At 39.4% G+C, this 25,361-nt stretch overlaps 1 protein-coding gene across 10 annotated transcripts in view; it reads right to left on the bottom strand.

Annotated features, from left to right (window-relative positions):
• Window positions 1-25,361, bottom strand: part of ESRRG (estrogen related receptor gamma) — a 674,161-nt gene that overhangs the window by 159,720 nt on the left and 489,080 nt on the right. For all 10 annotated transcript variants that reach the window (XM_043485932.1, XM_043485924.1, XM_043485925.1 and 7 more), the window contains one exon: window positions 6,134-6,250. In XM_043485932.1, coding sequence (XP_043341867.1) covers window positions 6,134-6,250 — 117 coding nt within the window. The remainder of the gene's footprint in view (window positions 1-6,133; window positions 6,251-25,361) is intronic.

The following is a 25,361-nucleotide window of genomic DNA, read 5'->3' as shown; positions in this document are numbered from 1 at the left end:
TTCAGACCTATAATTCAGCAGCAGCAGCAGCCTAAGTATCTTTGTGTCATATATTAGTATTATGTTCCTGTAGACATTATATCATTTGTTCTTGTCCATGCCATGAAGCATGCAGGTTCTTAGTTATCCTTGAGCAGGGATCAAATCCATGACCCCTGAAATGGAAACATGGAGTTTTAAGCCCTGGACTACTAGGAAAGTTCTGACATTACATTATTTTTAACAAAACTTACAGAAGTTTGGAATAGAAGATATGAGAAAGAAACTAGTTTAACTGCTACCCGGCATGTAGGGAAATGAAGACAGAATTGAATGGACTGAAAAGAACAACGCAAGGTAGTGGAAAAATCAGAATCAAAAGCTAAAACACAGTGTTTTGCCAGACACATGGGGGGAACTCGGGTAATACTTATGGAGTTGAGCTAAAACTTATTTCTCTCCTCTGAGTTTTTTCCATGATGTTCTGATATCAAAATTACCTCAGTAAAATTTAATGTACCTAAGAGTTTAGTAGAATTCTCATATGTCTTCTTGCACACATTTTAAAATATGTGTGTTCTGTCCATTTTCTTTGGTAGACAAAGGATTAAGTTCCATATTTTTAAATAAATGGGCTGAAAGTGAGTCCCAGAGGTCATATACCTTGCCCCAGGTCCAAGAGTATACAGAGCCGGGGCCTGAATCTATGTTCACCTGACCATAAAGTTTAACCAGCAACAATAGCTAACATTGAACTGCTCCTGGCTCTGGGCCACTTGCTAGTCTGAGCACCTAACCTGCAGTATCTTACTGGATATTCACAACAACTTTTACTTGCAATAATAAACTTTTTATTTGCAAATATCATTATTGGCACTACCATTTTTCAGATGACAAAAGTGATGATTAGAAATGTTAAGTAAACTCTTTTTTTTGAGGGAAAAGCAAAAAGCATACTCTCTTGTCATGAAATAACTAAACCAGTCTGCCATGTTGCCTGGCTTCATCTGTACTGTGGCATGCAGGCTTGCTTAGCTGAGGAATATAACACTGTACACAAATGTGCATCTCTTAAATTTTCACCTACAAGAGTCAAAGAAAAATACTTGAGTTGCCAAGGTGAAACCCATCACGCCAATAATGAACAAAAAGCCCTTCTTCAATCTTTGATCAGTGAATTCTATACCTAAATAAAATAATTATTGTTTTCATAAAATGTCTCTGTTTGCCACTGATGGAAGGAAAACTGAACCTGTATGTCCTCCAGTACCTTTTAAATAACTAAGGGGGAGAGATCAAAATAAAAATAAATCTTGACCAGATTTATAGGTGCACCTTGATTAGTTCTTGTTTTCTCCTTCAAATAAACAATACCTGAAAAAAATGAAAAGGGAATGTTGAGACCAGATATCTTATAATAGATGGGTTTTCCCTGACATACAGTATGGTATAATGCTGAAAAAAATAATGCTGGCCTATCATTCCTTAGCGGAACGTAGAACCCAGAAAAGAGAAGGGGATTTTTCAGGATGTGGAAATGGTGCAACTACTTGGATTCAAACAAGCTACTTTTTGTTTTTTAACTGTACTTCTCACAGTTTTGCTTTATTGTTGAATTTTGTCATTTTCTTCACATAACTGTTTCTTTGCTTCCATTGGTAACAATTTTTTGATTCAGAAATTCTAATCTTAAAACAAAACATGTGGGACATCCCTGGCGGTCCAGTGGTTAAGATTTCACCTTCCAATGCATGGGGTGTGGGTTCCATCCCTGGCTGGGGAGGTAAGATCCCACTCCATATGCTTCACAGTCAAAAAAATCAAAACAAAACAATACTGTAACAGATTCAATGAAGAATTTTAAAATGGCCCACATCCAAAAACAAATCTCAAAAAAAAAAAACCCTAAAAAACAAAAAGACAAACATAGTTCATTTGGATAGGATTCTGGTACTAATGAGGAGCCACGTCTTGTAGGAATTTAATCCCAGTGTGAAGTAACTGAGCTTGTTTACTGACTGACTAAGCCACTCCTTCGAGTTTGTATCCCACATCATTAGTAGAAATGCCAGTCAATAAAACCAAGGCTTATTATTTTTAAAAGAATGGACGTTTCATTTTTCTATAAACCCCCTTTTTTTAATGAAAATGTCTTCATTTCCCTCAGGCAGCATTTTATCTAAGATGCACTTGGCTAGTTGAATAAAAATATCTGTTAAAGGAAAGAAGGTTCCCATCAAAGCTGTTGAAATCTGATTTCATTTCAGATTCTAGAACTAATGTTGTTTTTTGTTTAAATAGATTTTGTCTGTCAATTTCCAGACCCGCTGTGCCATCAGACTGTATGGACTGCTGTGGTCAACACGGGGGTTGTAGAGGCAAATTTTATTATGGACTGGTAATTGAATTGAACAGGTTTACATTTGAATAGATTTACTACATCATGATCTCTGACATACTGCATGGGACTGAAATCCCTCTCCATCCATAAAGATATATTTAAGACAGTATCATTCTCTCCAGGCTGAGAAGGTAAGTCTTGAGCCAAGGAGATGGCCCAATATAATTGTGCATTTATATGCAGGGTGTAATACAATATTTCACTGTATTTTTTAAGGACAAAAGAAAAAAAGAGTATTCCATATTTACTCATAACCATCCCCTTTTTTCTCTTTGGGGAGGGGGCTTAGAGATATTTTTCCACCAAAGTGCACACAAGGAAGTACAGGAAAATAAATTATTTTTTGAGTATATCAGCAATAGCAGCAGTTCCCTTGAAAACAGTCCCTCTAAAGGCTTGATAACGGCAACTGAAGAGGTGTGAATTATAGATAAGCACCCATCCCATTTACTTTCACCAACAATGTTTAATTAAACACAGTTCACACCTCTTCAGTCACTAACCAACCCTTCAAGGTTGCGCCTGCCTGAAAACACCATGGGGAAAATTACTTAAGGGAAAAATATGTTTTCTACTTCCTCCTTAAACCTGGAAGGACAAATAGGTGAGTACACTGTAGCAGTAAAATCAAACTAATGGAAAAAAAAAAATTCTATCTACCTGGACATGGAGGCATATCATGTCCTTTAGTTTTTGAAGAAACAATCCTAATCCAGGACACACCCATTCAAGCATGAGGGGTGTGGGTTTAATCCCTGGTCGGGAAACTAAGGTCCCACATGCCACGTGATATGGCCAAAATTTTTTTTTTAAGTGCTAATTGATACATTACTTTTATAACAGTTTTAAAACATTGATTTGCTTTTGAAAAATAGAGGTTCCTCAATTCCAAACTCAAAGTTAAGCCTTTTTGAAAAAGCATTAGTCTCTACAGCTCAACTAGGGGCTTTCCAGATCATAAAGAACCTGTCTCCCAAGGCAGGAGACATAAGAGACATGGGCTTGATCCCTGGATCAGGAAGATCCCCTGGAGGGGGGCATGGCAACCCACTCCAATATTCTTGCCTGGAGAATCCCACGGACAGAAAAGCCCGGCTGGCTACGGTCTATAGGGGTGCAAAGAGTCAGACACAGCTGACATGAATGCATGCACAGCTCAATTAAGTGGCAACATAAAGGTAACAAAGACCAAAAATGACTATCAGTCAATCACTTGTGACACTCTGAAATATGTTTTGTCTGGTACTCTGTTACTGGGTTTAAGGCAGTCACTAAGATAAGGTTTTCCACCACAATGATGTCAGCTATCACCTCTGTTCTAACTCAGAGGAAAACTCTGTCCTATGAGTTGGGTTGTTACTGTTAGGGTATGTTTACCTGTGTTAAAATTGCTGTTCTTTTGGCATTTTTCACATAAGCTTCCTCTAACAACAATATCCATCATTCTCACTGTGGCACCTCTGGAGCCTAGAATAGTGCCTGGCATATGAGAGCAACTTACTAAATATTTAGGAAATGGATTATAAATGTAAGACATGTTCACTGTGGAAAACTCCTAACAGCGCCAAAGGCTATAGAGCAAAAAACAAAAGCATTTCTCACCCGTATTTTTATTCACCAGTATAACACTGTTACCAATAATCTTTATCCTTTCTTCCATTTTTCCATACACATACCATCAGTGTGTGTGTATTAATATAAATTATTAAAATATAAATTTCTATAAAATTTTGTCATACAAATTTAAATAAGCATATTTTATATAAAATACATACAAATTTAATCATTCTAATAGGTAATTTGTTTTCTTCTTTTATTACTGAATATTTGATTTACAAAGTTGTGTTAGTTTCAGGTGTACAACACAGTGATCCCATTATATATATCTATATATATACATATCTTTTTCAGATTCTTTCCCATCATGTGCTATTATAAGATATAGTTCCCTGTGCTACAGTTCCCTGTCCTTGTTGTTTATCTATTTTATAAATAGTAATATATATCCATTAATACCAAACTCCTAATTTATCCCACACTGCCTTGATTTTCCCTTTGGTAATCACAGATTTCTATGTTTGTGAGTCTGTTTCTGTTTTGTACATAAGTTTATCTGTATCATTTTTTTTTCTAGATTCCACATATACGTGATATCATATGATATTTGTCTTTCTCTGATCTACTTCACTTAGTATGATAATAATCTCTAGGTCCATCCATGTGGCTGCAGGCAATTTGCTTTCTATTTTATTCTTGGCAAAATATCTTGGTTCTTTTTCCATAAGGCTTTAAGGATAAAGTTACACACTTGTTTGTTTACAGTTTTTCTTCAAGTTATTCTCAGTTAATGGAGAAGTTATTTCTTAGTGAACAAGAGAAAAATAGAGTGAATTCCATGTACCCAAATATTGTCTGATCTACTCATCTTCCAAAGACATTGTTCACAGAAAAAAAGTTGGAATAAGAAAAAGCCAGGAAAAATTATGAGATCTGTTGATGCCATAGCTAACTGAAGCTCTGGTTCATTCATGGGAAATAAACACTTGGATCTCCTTGGATTTAAAAGTGAAAACAATAAGTGATCTTCAGTAACAACAAATTATACAAACTCATAAGGCTGACCCCAGGAATAAGACACAGTCTATGACTCAATAAAAACAACACATTTAAATATTTAATTTACCTCAATTTCTTTCAAAGTTCAATGACCATATTTTCGTTTTGTTACTGTATAAAATTATCAGTTATTTTAAACATTGGCAAATTTTCTGAAGAGGAGGAAACAGTAAAATCTAAAAGAAGTATGTAAAATTCACATCTACAGAAGCACATACATATATGCAAATATATTCAAAATAAACCAAAAATTAAACTGAGGTTTCCCACAGAAAAGAACAATTTTTCTCTGTCTCCAAGCTTCACTAGACATACTTGAAACATACGAAGATTTCAGGGCCTTTAGTATCAGTGAGGGACTTGAATGAATTCTAGAATTTATTTGGGTTCAACTCCTGTCTCTATGACTTGTTTGGTGTGTGTACTTAGGCAATTTGTTTAGCACAAAATACATGTTCACTGTTACTATTTTGTGTTTGTTGCTACTATCCCCAACTGAAAGCAACAATTTTAATAGCACTGTTATAAAGTCTTTATAGTAGAAAATAAGTCCCAAAGATAAGATTAGAAAAGAAAAACAAATGCTTTACATCTAAGATTAATTTTTAAAAAAGAAAGACAGACAAAGGTAAACATATGAAATGAAGTGATGGATATGTTAATTAGCTTGATTATGGTGATTAGATCACAATACATATATATATATATAAAATGAAATACAGATCATATACTTTAAATAAATACAACTTTTATGAATTATACCTCAGTAAAGATGAGGGGATCTCTCTGTATATGTAGTACTGAGAAAAAAGCAAAAAGACAGTGATAGTAGCCTCTTAGCTGCTCTTCACCCTCTGCTTTCTGCAAATTCAAAGACGAAAAGAACCCACACTGCCAAGCATACCTGTGGGTTTGGCTGCACATCAGATGTTTCCTACCTTGTCCCTTCCTGTCGCTGTCAAGCAGGCACGAGGGATCAAGAGCTCAGGCGTAAAGAAGGAGCATTCTGCCACCAGATTCAGGGTACTTACTGTGACCCCAGCATTTCCTGGTTTCTCCAACATTTTTGAAATTCCCTGTCCATCCCCTTCTCCCAGCCCCAACCTAAATCACAAGGCCACTAGCACCCAGCCTTACCTTCTTTCAGCATGCCCACTTTTAAACACTTCATGAAGCGGCAAGCCTGGCAGGATTTACGTCTGCGCTTCGTGATTTCACATTCATTCGTGGCAGGGCAGCTATATTCTATATTACCTAAAACACAGAGTGTGAAGAAAAGAAGCTGTTAGGTTTGCAAGACCCAGGCAATCCTAGCATCCCCCTGATAATGCCAACTCTGCTACTCCTTCCCTCTTTCCTCAAATAAATGTCAACAGGAGTCATGAGGGTGTCGCAAATATCATGAAGCCAGATGCTCAGCTACAACCACTGAAGATGCACTGGATGATGAGCAGCTACAGAGGAGATATACAGTGAAGTTCTTCAAAAAACTGGGCTTAAAATTAGCCTTTAAAACATTATGCTTCTTCCATTCAGGCAAAGTAGCAGTCTCCCAAAGTCTTGGGATCGAAAAGAAATTTCCCAGCAGATTATTTCCATAAAAAAAACACAAACATCAAAACCGTATAACTACATCATCCATCCTGGATTTCTTTTGGTTGCTAATCTTCTGATGCATCAGGCTTCCTGTCCTTCTGACGTTGAACAGTATAAATCTCACTGTGAAAAATGATCAGCAGGCTAATTTGGAACTGCGCAGGAAGCTCCTTGAGGGCAGGGACTAAAGTTACATGGTTCTCACTTCATCACTTACCAGAGCTTTACAATACAATTTTACTCTTGGAAAATGTCTACTGATGATGGATGATCACCATCATCACCATCATCATTACCACTTTCACCATCACCATCATGTTTATTACATTACTTGCATAATTAATCCCAAACTCAAACTGCCTGGAAGTGTTAGATATAAAAATAAACAGCTATGACATTATACTTTTAATGTTATGGTCTACATCATTTACATTAGTAACAACACATGTGAAATGATAAGGATGTCATCAGAAGAAGATCCAAACTCTAACTTGAAATTTTTCAATTAGGGCCAATGACAGTGTGTGGGAAGCGCTCTGGGGCTGCCGACAGCTTTGTAGAGAAGCTGCCTTTAAAATAAAGCCTCTCTCCCCTATCAACTCTGTCACATAGTGCTTGAAGGTCTTTCGTTACTTCCTAACCCTTTCCCCTTGTGATTAAGTGCATTAGTATCTTAATGAAAATGCATTCTGTTTATTGCCCTCTTGGGAAGGGGGAGGTCATCACACCAAATGCATAAATTGTCATCAGAGACAGTCCAAGCATAATTGCAATTTTGCTGCGGCATGTTTGCAATACTCAGGGTCCATCCAAGTCCCCTGAAACATGCACAGATTCTAGTAATTAGCATAGAGTCTGCCTGGGACCACAGCATTGATGAAATATTTCAGAGTTAATCACACTTTGTAAACACTGATTTATATTGACTACCTTTCTCCAGACTGATGTCTCCTCATTAAATATCACATTAGTGAATTGCAGGATTGTAGAAAGACTCAACTATTCAGCAACTGCTAATTCAACAGGAAGTAATACCTAACCACTTACAAGTACAGAAATCTGGTTAAGGATGCATGACTTCAAAAAAAAAGAAAAACAGCCTGTACATTATAACTTGAGATGAGCCTATCAAAACTGACTAAATTAGCATTCTAATTCAGGGCATTTATAATAATAAAAGCAACTACTTTTTAACATAATAGGTTAAATATTAAGAGCAATATTAATTGTATCAACAGAAGCACACCACCACCACCTTCCTCAGAGATATTACAGTGTCATTGTATTATTACACTCACAGAAAACCAAGGATAAGTCAAAGGAACCAGATTGACTGGGTCATGGCTGAGAATAAAAGGATTTAGAATCTGAACTTAAAATGAATCATTTTTCACTGTGATGTTCGCTGAAAATTTATTTTGCATCAAGGGAGTGTTGCTAGTCATTTTCTAGGGGTTAATTAGTATTCTACTACCAGATCTTTGCAATCTACATGGCTCTCCTTGTGTGTGTATGTGTGCGCACACGCTCAGTAGTGTCCAACTTTTTGCATCTCCATGGACTGTAGCCCACCAGGTTCCTCTGTCCATGGAATATTCCAGGCAAGAATACAGGAGTGGGTTGCCATTTCCTCCTCCAGGGGATCTTCTCCATTGGCAGGCAGCTTCTTTACCACTAGCGCCACCTGGGAAGCCCATTCTACGTGGCGCTCCTTATATTTATTTAAAAAGAAACCCAAGCCTCTGCTTTCCTAGGAAGAGCCAAACAATAATAACTAGTTAGAAAGTGGGGGAAAAGGTTTTCCAAACAGCATTTCTTCCCTTTTTTGTTCCGGAGAAGTCAGTATGAATTTCTGTTCACTTCATAATTTGTTCACTTTCCAGTATCAAGGCATGGCCACACACCACACCCCCGCTTTTAACCCACTACTGTTAACTTCTACTGAAATGACTCATCACACACACACACACAATAATCATATTTCCTTTCAAACTAGTTCCTCTTCCTCTTTGAAAATTATATTCTCATCCTTTGCAACAAGGCCCTTCTGGCAGGCCCCTAAGTCAGACCTGTGTGAGCTCACACCTGGATGATGGAGTTATCTTCTCACTGGGCGTTTTGCCTCTGTCCTGTCCCCTTCTAATCCACGCTGCATACCACAGTCATATTCCTCTGCCTATGATGGCTTTGATCATGTCATTAACCCAACTTAAAAAAAAAAAAATCAATAGGTTCCTATGGCCTCCGGAATAAATATAAAATATTCATCTAGCCAACAAAATCTCTGCTCCCATCTCTCTCTCATCTACTTTTCCAGCAACATTACAATGATTACCTTACATGAACTTCCTGATGCATCAATTTGATTTATTCCATTTTTGCTGTGTCCTTCAGGCTTTTCTCCGAGGATGAGCTATCTTTGCCCCTCTTTCCTTCTTAAAATTACTTCCAAGGCTCAGCATTCAACTCACAGTCCATTCCAATCTTTCATGGAATCTTCTCAGACCACCCTAGCAGAAAATGAGTCCCAGGTTCTCCAACCTTTGTGGGTACTCTCATCACATAATGTCCCAGATATTTTTTTCGACTTTTTCATGTGCATATTCCCCATTAGATCGTAAGATCCTGGAGAGTATTACTTATGCAGAATAGAAATACTCCACCAAAAAGTAGTATGTAAGTAAAATAATACATTTTAAATTATTTTTTTGTACCTCAGGGTTATTTTGATGAACATTAAATATGGGTTCACTAGGCCAAGTGAGCTGGATCGCCCATTAAGAAACAATATGAAGAAACTAGGAAAATCATTCCACAAATTTAAAAAAAAAAAGTAAAAATCTAGTTAATTTTTCAAAACCTTAAAGAAATACCTTTGACAAAAATGGAAATCCATGGCAAAACCACGGGAGCTGCTATCAAGGGGAAAATAAGAAAAATGCAAAGGCTTCTGGAAAGTTAATTGTGAAAAAAGAAGAAAAAAAAAAAAACCTGTAAGAAGTTTTAAAGGAAATAAAAGTGTGTCTTGATATAAATAAGAATAAAAGTAGTATAAAAATACAGATAGATGGCACTAAATGAGTTACTGGGGCTTCCCAGCTGCCACAATGGTAAAGAATCTGCCTGCCAATGCAGGAGACCCAAGAGATGTGGGTTCAATCCCTGGATCTGGAAGATCCCCTGGAGTAGGAGGTGGCAACCCACTCCAGTATTCTTGCCTTGAAATTTCCATGGACAGGGGAGCCTGGTGGGCTACAATCCATAGGACTGCAAAGAGGCAGGAGTGAACAACGGAGCACACACACAAATGAGTTATCCAATGCTTATCTTATTATAACACAATTATTTACAAAATGAGTGCCCTAAGAACTGGAGTTACATTACAGAAAACATTCAAGGATGATTCAATAATAGCAACCAAATTTATGGATAACCCTTCTCCGAATGACTGTCTAAAGATTTTTAAAATTTCTTCAGAAACAGAAGGGGAATTGTCAAATTCTCCATATCAGAGTTTAGATCACATATAAGGAAGAATTCCAGTTTCCTTCCCAACTACTACATTCTATAATTCTTCAGTGACAAAGAGAAACATTTTAAAGGCAGGCGAATTTTTCACAGGGACTTAGGATGGGTTCTTAAGTTCATTTATGGCTGAATCCTCACTGCATATGAATGAGCCAACCACCTTGAACCTGTGCTAGGCTGGGAAAGAAAGAGGAAGTTCCTACCTCTTATGGAATCTAGGACCTTACAAAGAAGACAAAGACAAAGATTTGTGTGTCAACAAATCACAACACAACTGAGTGTGATGGTTCTAGCTTCAAGTCAGCCCCAGATGCCCGTGTACACACAAACATCCCCAGAGGCAGAGATCATGCTTCAGAGACTCGATGAATTCTTCACATGGGAGCAAATGATTGAAACGTGCTGTGACAAATGAATAAATGACAACATGGGGGTAAAGAAATCTTCCCAAAGCTATAGGAAAGGTGGCATTCTTATAAAAATTGCACTGTGAATAGGAAGAAAATTCATGGGTCACAAGTGTTTTCATAAATGATAGACTTCCAGCTAAGCATATAGACATGGTTTATGATGAATCTGGTATCCTTCAGCCACATGTTCTGTTTCGATATGTCTTGACATATATGGATGATAACCTTGATTTCACTAAGTAACACTGGTTTATGTCTTGAAAAACAAATCAACATCGTTCTAAAGAACTTCTTTGCTGGAGGAAAACTTCTCTAATTTCCAAGCCCTCCCATTGAGTCCCTTAGTTCATTATTGTTGGCTGTGATCACCCACCCAACAGTCTTTGATCCATGTCACAGTCTACAAAGATTCTGCCCTTGAAAAACCTTCCCTGGTAGCTTTTGTACTCAATGATGAAGAAAGCATTTTATGCTAAAAATGTGCTCCACCCCCCTCCCCAAGCACCTGGGCAACACTGTTTTACATCTATTTTGGTAATGGCTCAAACATACTACTCCCAAGAGACCCTACAATCTCGATGGGGTACTTGTTTTCCTTCGATTCACGAAGAGCAGAAATGAGACAAAAGTATTTCCAGTAATAACTGCAGGCCCCTGGAACGTTAACACCAGACAGTGATTCAGGGGGGTGCATAAGTTACTGCTCACATTCTAAAATTCTCCTTTCAAACACGGAGGTTTCCTGGATTAGAGCTTGCCGTTTTCCAGGCCACACTTGTTCCATGGTACCACTAGGGACCAAACTGGGCAGCCACGGATGACACGATTGGAATTCTCCCAGTTTTCTCGATAGCTGGGGAACTGAACTCAGCTTCAGAGCCAACCAGATCCATGTGGAAGCTCTGGGTTTTGAAACCAGGCTGACAGGAATGATGGAGCAATTTATAATATCTCCTGGCGGCTTTTCATAAGGTCCTGGGCTCTGATGACTTATTTCAGAGTCTTTTGTACAATTAGTTTGCAGGCAATATAATCTTCTCACTTACTGCTTAATAGAATCTTGCAGCAAGCTGGCGGATAGAATAACAGGGTGTATGTAAAACTCCAGCCTGGAGTGCCAGTGGATAATTTGTATATTCCTTTCAGTCACTTAATGGACTTTTACAGTTTGGCAGTGAAAGGGCTGAATGATGTGAATTAGCATGGCATCTCAAAATAAAAATATATGTCAAATCTTTACTTCCAACTTAACATCTCTCGCACACAGTAATGAACCATTGGGCTTCATGGAGTTGCCAAGAGCTGTCCTCTTTTTCATATGTACAGACATCATCATTGTAAAGCCAATTTGAAAGCATCTGTATATTTCCTCCAATTGTTTTAATTTTATTAACAGAACCAAATGGCTTGAGATGACCCACAGGGCACTCCAAGTGGGGTTTATCCAATTGTTTTCCAACATTAAGTGATTTAAAAATAATGGGATTTGTCTCAGTACACAATTACAGAGCATTAAAAACATGCAGGCAATAATCTGTAGTATTTTTGTTTTAAGTGCCCAAAAGCAGAAAAAAAGGAAGAAAATCCTCTCTAGTATATGGTAGTAAAGGTTTTTCATACAGCTTCCCTTTTTTCTCTTTCTTGTGTTTAAAGCTCCTTTGTTTCTAACTCCTTTCTCCTCATTCTACTTGAAATAGAAAATATTATTATTACAGCTATAGCTTGGATTGTATAATGTGGGATAAAAACTCATTACATACTTGTGGCAAAAAAAAAGTCATAATTCCATCAATGTATATTAAATAAAGGGTGTTATTTTATTTTCAAAGAATGCACCCAAAGTTAGACTTCAAAATAAGTTGCTTAGAGATGCTCTATCTGCTCCCAGAAGACTGTTCTGAATACTTTCCGAAACTTCCTTTAAAACTGCCACAAGAGTCACTTCAAAGCTATAAACTGGAGACGAGGGAGCAATCAAATGGTACTTTGCTCATATCCACCCAAAACATTTGACTGGCCTCTTTATCACAAGACATGACGCTAAATGATGGATGTCCATTACTAACTGTTAAATCTCCCCTCGAAAGTCAAAGACCTGTCATCACGGAAGATATTTCAAGAATCCGCCTCAAGTCTCAATGAGGATGCCCACCTCAGACAAAGACAAGGAGTGTCAGCGCCAGCCTACCTAGGGGACCCCACCTATCTGCGAAGTATAAGATGTAGCAGACAGAGGGGGGAGGAGGGAGGATCATACCTGGTCAGCAGTCACACCCAGCCCTTAGCAAAGCAGGTCCAGACACAGGGTTATGCCAGAGTCCCATACCCTTTGCCTCCCTGCTGCCCCTCTAAGCCTCTACAAAGTGAGGTGGGAGATGGGCAGGTCTAGAAAAGGTATTTGATATGTGATGCTTTAAGGTTCTAGAGGATTAAATTCTGATCATCACAAATGTAATTTACAAGAGCCGTAATAGTATGTGGGCACAAACGACCTCCTTTTCACAGGAAGCTCAGGCCCCAAATGGGAGTAGATGATGCTTTGCCTTTAAGGGAAAAGATCAAGAAAAACCCACAAGCAGACAGGTGTATCTTATTTTCTGGTCATGCCACACAACTTGTGGGGTCTTAGTGCCCTGACCAGGATTGAACCTGGGCCCCCACAGTGAAAGCTTGGAGTCCTAACCACTGGACTACCAGGGAATTCCCCAAGCAGAAAGGTTTATGAACCTCAGATACTGGAGACTAAACCACAGACTGGTTTCATCCTCCAGCGATTCGTGCTGGGAAGACCACTGAGCCTGTTAAACAATGGGTACCAGAAATGAATGCCTCCCTGTACGTGTATATAACCACAAGATTACAATTCCCATTGCTTTCAATGAAAAATGGTTTAGTGGGAAAACAATGCTGTTAAATTGGGAAGATGATTTAGCCTTGCTTTTTTTTCAATTTAAACAAGACATACCCAGCCTCAGTTTCCCCCAAACTTGTAAACATGCTCGTTCCTTTATTGCTCTAATTGCACAACTGTTAACACCGAGCAACGTGCATGCTCATCTCAGAGAGAAGATGGGGAAGTTCTTATATGCCCACTGAAGATCCATCCTTTGCACACTGCCTTACTTATGGGGCAGGAAAGCGTCTGAGGATGAATAAGTGAGGGAAGCAGGAGAAAGGAAAGGTGGGTCTTAGTTCAAACTCCAGCTCTGCCGTTTTTGAGCTGTGTGAACTTGAACTGATCACTTTACCTTCATTACTCTCAGTTCGCTAAAGTACAAAAGAGGAATAATCATATCTGCTTTATAACATCGTAAGCATTACATGAAATATACATACAAAAATCATAGATTCTGTTCTCACTTCTGAGAAGAATGGGAAGGGACACTGTAAGAAGGTTCCATGGATTCTGAACTATTCTCACTCAGAGACCTAAGTCTGGAATTTGGGAACAGTGTAAGAACAACCTTCCGCAGATTTATGCAAGACTGGGAGAATAAATACACCATTCGCCCAGAGAACTGGAAAGAGGGTTTTGTCTTGCCAACGACTCCTGTGTACATAGCTTTATTTTACAGATACCAGGAGGAGAGGAAGAGTGCAATAATTCAAGTCATTTCTTTTTTTTTTTTCAAGTCATTTCTTAAAGCATCAAATTGTCTATGAAGTGAATTTCCGAGATGCCAACTACCACTTCTCCTGAACATTTCCTGTCACTTCCCTGGAGCTCATAAAATACCCATCACTGGATGTAATCTGATTATAATTCAGGGCAAAACATTTGCAAAGCTCTTCAAAATCTCACCCAGCCTTATCTCTGGCCACAGTCTCAGACCAATCCCTACCCCTTATCCCAAGCCCACCCCCTTGTCTGACACCTAGGCTGAATTCCTTCCAGTTCCTAGAAAGCAGCATTGTCTTTCCTGCTGGTTCCAGATGTGCTCCTTGTATCATTTCTTCAATGAAGCTCTCCCAAGGGCCCACAAGACTGGTGTCTAGCAGTCGTTATGGGTGTGAATAGTTCATCTCCCACTTATCTTCAAGCGAACTTTTCTCTTAGTATTCAATATACTTTATTACAAGTATCTAGTGAACTGTCCACCTCCTGTCCCAACCATACAACTGTCCATTCTTTAAGGGCAGAGATTTACTCCTCTGGGTGCTCAGCAGAACGTTTTATTATCTATCAACTTGATTTTTACTGATGCTATCTCTCATTCCTTCATGCTAATGCTTAGCTCCAAACTATTGATAAAAATAAACCAAGTACAGTCAGTTAGACAGAATACAACTGATAACAACCCACCAGTAATATATCATTTGGCATAAAGCAACACAGATTGCTAGGCTATTAGATTTTGTACAAATCTCAGATTCCAGTGGGTTCAGGCTCTTGGCTTTACGTAAACCAGAGAAAGGTAAATCTGTACTGACTTGTTTATGATCACTCAACCCTCTTTACAAAGATAGTGAAAATCGCACAGTCGTGTCCGACTCTGTGAGCCATGAACTACACAGTCCATGGAATTCTCCAGGCCAGAATACTGGAGTGGGTAGCCTTTCCCTTCTCCAGGGGATCGTCCCAATCCAGGGATTGAACCAGGGTCTCCTGCATTGCAGGCAGATTCTTTACAGCTGAGCTACCAGGGAAAGGGCTAGTTAATTGCGGGAAACAGACCAAAACTCAAATTCCTAATATCCAGTCCAAAGTTCTTTCAATGCACCTGTTAAAACTTACATACAAATAAATGCTAAGGGTGCTGAGAACTCTTCCACGTTCTTTATGTTACATCTATGAACCCCCATTTTGCAGATGAGAGAATTAAGAGAAGAGCTAACATGGCCAGAAACACATAGCTACCAAGGGCCAGAGCCATAATGAAAACTCAGGCACTCTGGATCCAACATCTCTCCTCTTTACTGTGATGCAATGTTGCCTGACTTTAATCCTTCAAAGACATGAACTGAGTGTCATAATTGAGTGTTGCTTAGAACAGAAATGAAAAACAAAGTTCTTATCTTCGAAGAGAGTGTTTTGTGTGGCTATTGTTGTTGCTATTGTCGCTGGTGGGAAAGGAAATTTTGATGCCTGGGAGCAGTAGGATAGGGTGGATCTTGGCATTGTCCTGCTATTGTCAGACTTGTGGTACGTGGGCAGCTGTGGAGAGGATACGGTTGCTTTTGGAGAATGGAATCTCTCAACACCTCAGAAAGAAATCCCTCAACTCGTCTCTGTACCACTATGGTTTGTGACCAGTTTAAGTCCACAGAAACCAAACAAACCATGTCACCAAAGCAACAGGTGTCAGATTGCAAATACGCATTCTAAAGATCCCCAAATCATGGGGATTGCTCATGATAGGAAAGAAACTGCCCTCCATAATCAGTAGGGTGTGATCTGAAAAGCATCTAAAGGGGAATACCAGTATAGAATCAAAAACACGGACTGACGAAAAGGATGGAGAAGACAAATATCTCTCGTCAAAGGCATGCAGAAATTTAATGTTTTTAGCTTTCATATGACATCGTCTTGGAAAGGGCAACTGTTCTTTTGCAGTGTAGAGAACAGCCCCTATGAGATGTGTGCAGCCATTGCATCTCTGTCTTTACGCCCCTGTGGTACAGGGATCATGTCACAGAGTCTTCATAAAAGAGCTCAAAAACGACCACTGTCACCAGAAAAGTGTTACATCTGAGTTAAGCATAATTCACCAAACTGGCTGCATTCAGTACCCAACCCCAACTTTTATGTGATCTTTCTCCACCCACCTACAAATTTTAAACAACCTTGATATGAGTCTGCCTGTGTCTCCTTTAAAACATACAACTAAAAACAAACGAAAAGCAAAACAACAGTCTGCTAACAAAATACTCTTGGTGAACGGAAGAAATGCTAATTAAGTCTAATGCATCCACTCTGTTTGGATAGTTTCCGTGTGCACATTTTGCAGTGGCGATTACCTAATGGTACAGAAAGTTCATGTGTCAAGCGTGGAAGGCATTAGGACCGTATCCTATGTGACAAACACAAATGACTCAAAGAGGAATTTGACTTCATACCAATCTCAAGATCTTCCTTCTGCCTTAAACAAGTAAAAGCAAGCATGTGTGTGCTAGTCACTCAATAGTATCCAACTCTATGCCAACCCTTGGAATGTAGCCCGCCAGGCAAAACTACTGGAGTGGGTAGCCATTTCCTTCTCCAGGAGATCTTCCTCACCCAGGAATTGAACCTGGGTCTCCTGCATTGCAGGCAAATTCTTTACCATCTGAGCCCGCAGGGCACTTCCCAAAACAAGCATATCATTTCCTAATGCTGTCCCTAAAGTCTTTGTTCTCAAATGCTATCGGTGTGCCCAGAACTCAAAAGAGACACTGGCATTAGATTCTTCCTCCCAGATCACGTTCCCATATTCAGCAAGTATATATCTATGTTCTTCAGAGCTGATATGGATTTGGGGACATCCTGCTTGACACAAGTGATGGTAACTAATCTAAATTTAAACTGTAGAAGGTGGTATAATAGTGATTCCAAGCTAAGACACTAGAGTCAAATGGGTTCAAATTCCAATTCTATCATTTCCTATCTGAGTTGGGGAAAACTTTTCAGTCTGAAGTTACTTTCTTTGTAAATGAAGTCGTCATGGGACCCAGCAACGGATACCTTAAGGGGTTTGCTGTGAAGATCAAATGAGATCATGTATTTTGAATGGACCAAGCAGAGGACCTGACACAGAGTAAACTTCAATTATCAACCATCATAACAATAGTGTAATGATGCTCAGGAGACGGACTAGGATGCAGGAGAAGGGCTAAGAGGGACTGGAGAAGAACCCAGGTGCTGGTCCTTAGCACAGAAGTAAGGAGAACCCATCACTTCATGGCAAATAGATGGGGAAACAACGGAAACAGTGACAGACTTTATTTTCTTGGGCTCCAAAAATCACTGCAGATGATGACTGAAGCCATGAAATTAAAAGACACTGCTCCCTGGAATAAAAGCGATGACCAACCTAGACAGCATATTAAAAAGCAGAGACATTCCTGTGCCAACAAAGGCCCATATAGTCAAAGCTCTGGTTTTTCCAGTAGTCATGTATGGATGTGAGAATTGGATTATAAAGAAAGCTGAGCACCAAAGAACTGATGCTTTTGAACTGTGATGCTGGATAAAACTCTTGAGAGTCCCTTGGACTGCAAGGAGATCAAACCAGTCCACCCTAAAGGAAATCAGTCCTGGGTGTTCACTGGAAGGACCGATGCTGAACTGAAGCCCCAATACTCTGGCCACCTGATGTGAAGAACTGGCTTATTAGAAAAGTCCCTGATGCTGGGAAAGATTGAAGACAGGAGGAGAAGGGGACGACAGAGGATGAGATGGGTGGATGGCATCACCGACTCAATGGACGTGAGTTTGAGCAAGCTCTGGGAGCTGGTGATGGACAGGGAAGCCTGGTGTGCTGCAGTCCATGGGGTCGCAGAGTTGAACACGACTGAGCAATTGAACTGAACTGAGGAGATGCTGGGCAGAGAATTCCTCCTGGATGGTGCTAGGAAACCAAAAGATAGGAGCATAGTAGGTCTGTTGAACCAACTGGCACATTAGGAGACACATAAGGCAATGTCCAAAAGGAAGTAATGACATCGTCCTAGGGGTCGGGGGTGTAGACAAGGCTGCCAGATGGAGTCACAGTCAAACAGAGAAGCCTAAAGGAGAACCAGGAGAGCTGGAACTGTGCAGTGTTTGCGCCTAAAGACTTTCCTTTGGGAATGAAAACCTGGGCAGTTAGACTGTCTGCTCGGACAGGATCTGCAGCAAAGGGCTTGACATTTCTTCCCTGGTAGCTCAGACAGTAAAGAATCTGCCTGTGATACAGGAGACCCAAGTTGGATACCTGGGTCAGGAAGATCCCCTGGAGAAGGAAATGGCAACTCACTCCAGTATTCTTGCCCGCAGAATTCTAGGGACAGAGGAGACTAGTGGGCTGTCATCCATGGGGTCACAAACATTCAGACACAACTGACCGGCTAACACATGCACACAGAGGAGGAGGACCCAGGAAAACTGACAGGGGAGAGTGGGGGGCTTCCTGCTGGATGATGACGCAGGGGAGGGATGGTCCCATGCCTCTTTGAGGGAACACTCAATTCCCACTTCTTTATAAAACCGCTGGGGTCTGCAAGGTTTTTCTTAAAGGGTCAGAAAGTAAAAAGCTCAGCTCTGCAGGTTCTTCAGTGTCGGGTGTGGCTCCTGTAGCAGCAGGAGGGCAGACACAGACAGCACAAGAATGGGCGCGGCTCTGTTCCCACAGACTTTTCTTTAACAAAGTGGATTTGGCCCCCAGGGCCTTGGTTTGCTGATCTGGGGTCCAAAACATATGGACAGAAGGCTGCAAAGATAAGAAATACTTTACAATCTATTATCCATTATTTCCTTTTTTTTTTTTTTTTTGGTGGGGGGGCGGTGCAGGGGGCTTATGACCCTGTAAAGTAGCTTCAGATATTAAGTTCAGATATTAACAAAGTAGTCTCAATAAATTGATAATATCTGAGATGAACAGGTGGCAGCATGAGTTGGAGGGCTTTTACTTTAAATATTTACAAAATTTGACATTGTTATCCACCTAAAACACAGTCTGAGGACTCTAGAGACAGAGAGGGTATTCCAGATGCAAGGAAGCAGTGAAGATGCTCTGAAAGCAAAAGAAAAAATGAAAAGGTGTAGTCAAGGACAAAATCTTGGGCTGTATTTGTTCCTTTGAAGATTCTTGTGCTTGCCTCTGATCTTCCGCAAATGGAAACTATGATAATAGTATGCAATGAGAAAAAATAAATGTCAGAATATAGATTTGGGATATGCTTTCAGATTCATTCTAAAGCATTCAGAACTTAGGCTCTAAATTCTAAATTAATCCATATTTTCTTGTACTAAATTCTGTTCTTTGTAGAATTACTCAGGGATGCCCTTCTTAAAAAAAAAAAAGGCACATAAAAATATGAGTGTTTTTTAAAATTTTTTCAAACCAAAATTAAACAAGAGTTAATTCCAAAGAATATAACTGCTTCCTATAAACATACAGATGCATTCATATAATCACGTTTAAAAAAAATCCCTTCTGACTAGCACTCATCATAAGAAAAAAAAAAATGGATTCTGACCTGCCCTCTGTTGTGGGAACAAAGTTTAGTAAATGGACAGTTATCCTTACATCAAGATAGGAGGGGAAATAAGCCTCTTTTCTCCTGAACTCAAGAAAGAAAGAGTCTGGGAAGTGTTATCAGTGGTAAGTGTACATTTTTAGGATCCGTCTAAGACCAGCAACTAAAAATCCAGTGGCAAAACGATTTCAGCAGATAAAGTCCAGGGAACGGACACAGAAAACTGATTCGGTGGAACTGAAGACTTGGACTCTCAAACTACATCTTTAGGGGATTTGGGGAAATGAATGATAAAAAATTAGATATTTTTAAGACTTGCTTCTGACTGTCTTCTTTTCACAAACCTTTAACATCTAATCATAGCTGAAAATATTCTTAATTCCCCATTTTTATTGTATTTTAACAACTTAATGGAAAATTTTGCCCATGAACTAAAATCTCTTAAGGAAAATTCAGTCTAGAATTATTCCATGCTTGAAAATATTTTAAAATATACAAGGCAGATTAATAAGGGGGTTAACAGCTCAGGCTCTGAGTTCAGACTGGGACCCAAGTGTGTTTGGATAATTCCTTCTCTGTCCCTGGTAATGAAGTTTATAGATGCTCCACATCTATAAATAACAGTGATATTACCATGGTAGTATCTACCCGAATGGAATGATGGAAGGATGAAATAAGATAATTAATGTAAAACACTTAGAATAATGTGTGACAAATTTTAAAAATGAATATATTATTATTATGAAAAATTAACAAAAATTTCATATATTACTGGTATAAAGGCATTGCACTCAATTTGAGAGGGTGAAACCAGCTGTTTACATTGCCCACATATGGACAATTACTTATGGTTAGGCTTTGGTAGCTAAAAGATAGAGAAACTTCAAAAAAGAACTTTAAATTTGGGAAGCATCTGAAACACCTCAAAATGTTTAAACATGTACCTTACACTCACGAGGATGGTACAAAAAAAAAAAAAAGAACAAGCATGGTAGAGGATACAGAGAAATTAGAACACTTGTGCACTGTTGGTGGGAGTGCAAAATGGTGCAGCATCTATGGAAACAATACGGAGGCTCCCCCAAAAAACTATAAATAGAACCACCATATGATCTAGCTATCCTGCCTCTGGGCATTTTATCTAAAAAACTGAAAGCAGGATCTTGAAGAGATATTTGTACAACCATGTTTATTACATCATTCTTGGCAATAACCAAGAGGCAGAAATAACCTAAGGTCCACTGATGAATGAATGGAAGAAGAAAATGTAGTATGTAAATATAACAGAATATTATTCAGCTCCTAAACAACAACGGGACTTCCCTGGCAGTCCAGGGGTTAAGAATCCGCCTTCCAATGTAGGGGATGTGGGTTCAGTCCCTGGTCAGGGAACTGAGACCCCACATGTGGAGGTGGGCGTGGGGAGGGGAGACTAAGCCTGCACAATACTGAGCCCGTGTGCTCAGAGTAACAAGCCCACACGGAAATGCAAGGAAACATCCCTCACGCCTCAGTGAATATCCTGCCTGCTGCATAAGACCCGACCGAGCCAAATAAATCAATATTAAAAAAATAAATAAATGAAATTTAAAAAGGAAATCCTACAGCATGGATAAACTGAGGGTAGTATGCTAAGTGAAACAGACCAGTCACAAAAAGATAAATATGACATGATTATGCCTATAGGGGGTACTAAAGTAGTTAAACTCATAGAAACAGAAAGTAGAATGGTGATCACCAGGGGTTGGGGGAGGGAAAAAGGGGGAGTTGCTACTTAATTGGTATAGAGTTTCATTTCTGCAAGATGAGATCATGTTGGCTAGCTGTTGTACAACAAGGTACATACAGTTCGCGCTAAAGTAACTAAAGTATCCTTAAAAATAGTTAAGATGGAAAACTTTAAGTTTGATACTATGTTATGTACACCTTATGTTATGCTTTTTACCACAAAAAGAAGTAAATTAAAAATATATTGGAACAGCATTTATTTTAAATATAAACTTATATTTACTTTTGGTATACATCAGAATACTTTACCAACATCCATTATCTAATTTTAATTTCATGTAAAATTCTGAAATGGTCTAAGAGGAGACCAGTTACCAGGCTTTAACACTGTTGAATTCTAACAACTTCAAGCAACTTCAAAGAGAAAGCTAATTAATGCCCTGTGTATACTTTATCACTTCTAAGATGTTATCTAAATTTATCAAGTAATATATCAGAAAAATGAACAACTGCCTTGGGCTTTACCAGTAAGGAAAAAAAAAAATTCTGACCCAAGTCACTGACCCGGTCATTCCTCACAACCTGCCTCACTGTTTCCAGAACCTGAATTCTCACAAGTAACAAATCATCAGATTCAAATCATACTGAGACATAGATTGCTGCAACTAAATACCAAAAGAGTGACGCACGTTTGCACCAATAGGAATTTAAGACAACAGAACTCTCATCACATTTTTTTGTTGCTGTTTCCTTTCCTATCCTAAGGATGAACATTTTGACATACCCTAACTGGATTTTCCCTGATAGCTCATATGGTAAAGAATCTGCCTGCAATGAGGGAGATCCGGGTTTGATCTCTGGGTCAGGAAGATTCCCCTGAAAAAGGGAATGGCGACTCCAGTCTTCTTGTCTGGGAAACCCCATGGACAGAGAAGCTTGGAGTGAGAAGCCACAGTCTGTGGGCTGGCAAAGGGTCAGCCATGGCTGAGAGACTAACACTAACTAGATTTAGGGCTTCCCCGGGGGTTCACTGGTAAAGAATCTGCCTGTTAATGCAAGCGACTCAGGTTCAAGCCCTGGGTTGGGAAGATCCCCTGGAGGAGGAAATGGCAACCCACTCTAGTTTCCTTACCTGGGAAATCCCGTGGACAGAGGAGCCTGACTCTATGGGCTATAGTCCATAGAGTCGCAAGAGACTTGGACGTGACTTAGCAATTAAACAACAACTGGATTTCAGTTCAGTTCAGTTGCTCAATCGTGTCCGACTCTTTGCAACCCCATGACCTGCAGCATGCCAGGCCTCCCTGTCCATCACCAACTCCCACAGTTTACCCAAATCCATGTCCATTGAGTCAGTGATGCCATCCAACCATCTCATCCTCTGTCATCCCCTTCTCCTGCCCTCAATATTTCCCAGCATCAGGGTCTAGTCAGAACCAATTTATGGGGAAAATTTATGGGGAAAAGGGTCTTATCATGTAATTACTTTAATATATGTTAAAACGTGCATTTTGAAAAATATAAAGTACAATGTACCATTCCTATTATTTGTCCTCAAGCATTTAATAGGATGCTCTGTAGATGAGGGCCAGTTGTTCTGTGAGGGAAACAGCCCTATTTGTCAGGGTTTGGTTCTGAGTAAGAGAAAACCTGGAGGAAAGAATGAAAGCTATGTTAAGACAGGTATTGATATCTTTGCTTGAGAGTTTATCTTGTCATCAAAGAACAGCCTCTAGCCTCCTCATCAAAACAGTCATCAGATAGTACTAGACTTGAGTGCAAATCCAGTGATCTGCAAAGTATCAGCCACACCCCATTACCTAAGGAGGCCCATCACAGATGCAAAAATCCACCTGGCTAACAAACAGGAAAGTGAGATTTTTTTAAAGAATTAATTGGAACTTATCCATGAAGTCCTTTAGACTTCTTGTAAACAACACAAACTTCCTTCTCACCAGTGACTTGCCAGGAAAACTGGTGTGGAGTGCTGGCAGGTGTTGGGGATTTGCCCATGGTAGGCTGGGACAGGGAAGGATTGTTTGTTGTTGTTTAGTCGCTGGTATCCAACTCTGCCTCCCCATGGATTGCAGCCTGCCGGGCTCCTCTGTCCATGGGATTCTTCAGCCTAGAGTACTGGAGTGGGTTGCTATTTCCTTCTCCAGGGGCTCTTCCTGACCCAGGGATCAAACCCAAGTCTCCTGCACTGGCAGGTGAGTTTTTTACCATTGAGCCACCAGGGAAGCCCAGGGGAAGAGAATTACTCACCAACAAATTCCCTGGAAGAAATGGGAATGCACGTGCTTCCTCTCCCATAAGAAAGTAATTGGGTCAGGGACAGGTAAAAATGGATGGCCCAGGTGGATCAGGACACTGGAATCTCAGAGGGTACCGGGGTCACGCCAGCTCCACCCACATCCAGCACCAAGGAGCGCCTCTCCTTCCTGGCTGCTATTATTACTTCTGAGGATGCTAGCTCAGGTGAACCCGGGGAAATGGATTTTATTTTCTGAGTACAGAGGGTTTTATTCAAGAAAATAAAGTTTATGAAAATTCAAGAAAGAGAGCACAGCCTCTCAAATGCACACGTAAAGATAATCCAGAATAACATTCTTATTTTTCTGATTCTATCATGAAGGCCATATCACAGTAGAATCAATGAAGAATATATTAATATTACAGATATATTAGGAATTTAAAGTACAAAAATAGAAATAAGTTTAAAAAGTTACTAACAAGTTTGTACTTTCATCATAACTGTTGCACTTTTAAGATTAGTGATATTACTACTACAAAGTGTATTTCTTAATGAATAAAAATAAAACGTAATTTACCAGAGGGTCATAAAATACATGTAGCTTCTGAACAACTGTGAAATAACATAGTAAAAGGGGGGGGGGGTCACTTATTTTGCAGATATACTGCCTAGGAAAGTGAATTTTGTCAGCCTAAGTTGACTAATTATCCAATCCCACTAATTTGACAGTTAACTACAGTTGGACTTTTTATCATGGCATTAAAAAGTTTCATTACAAACTCTTTTTCTCCTTGAATGCCACCGACACATACTCCTTACGTGAGATGGGTTCTTATCTACCGTCACCCAACTGGAAAATACACCCTTTCAGGAGGTTAAAATAATATGTTGATTTTAAATGACTTCCAAAATACAGTAACATAATGCAATGTGCTTAATAAACATGTAAATGACACCAGAGATGCTGGTGTTGCAAATGTGAGCTCCTAACATCTGAAGGACAAAAAAACAGTGAGGCTCATTACATTTTCTTCTCTTTTCCTTTCCTTGATCAAAGACCAACTATGCAATTTATTCTCTGAAAATAAACACTCTTATTTTGTACAACCAAGATCCAACTTTTTGTCAGTTACTCTAAATACTACTTTATTTTCATTTACATTGATTCATGTATATGTCATCGGGAGCAGTGAAAAGAGGCTAGAAAATTCTGATTCCTAGGAAAAAAAAATTCTGAAAACTGAAGTAAAAGACTAAAAAGATCATGGTAGAGAACTTGATTTCAATGTAAATAAATAACGTGCAAGCAAAAGTCCTCTGAAATGAAAATTTTGGTAATCAATGTTGCCCACATGGAAGATGAAACGAGGGTGTTTACCTAAATTCTGGCCAGCTTTCAAATATAGCCCTAGGTCTGTTTTTGTGTGACTGACTCCAAGCTCAGATTGGTTTTTATATTCTTAAACAGCTTAAAAAGTAAAACAAAGCAAAACCTGAATAAGTGAAAGGGAAAGTATAATAACCTACAAAGTGAAAGGAAAGTGAAGTCGCTCAGTCGTGTCCGACTCTTTGCGACCCATGGACTGCAGCCTCCCAGGCTCCTCCGTCCATGGGGTTTTCCAGGCAAGAGTACTGGAGTGGGGTGCCATTGCCTTCTCCAGGGGATCTTCCCAACTCAGGGATTGAACTCGAG

Source organism: Cervus canadensis, chromosome 13, assembly GCF_019320065.1.
Source record: "Cervus canadensis isolate Bull #8, Minnesota chromosome 13, ASM1932006v1, whole genome shotgun sequence".
In the NCBI taxonomy this organism is placed as follows: Eukaryota; Metazoa; Chordata; class Mammalia; order Artiodactyla; family Cervidae; genus Cervus; species Cervus canadensis.
Note: the sequence above shows the minus strand (reverse complement) of the source record. Positions and strands in the feature narration are given on the sequence as shown.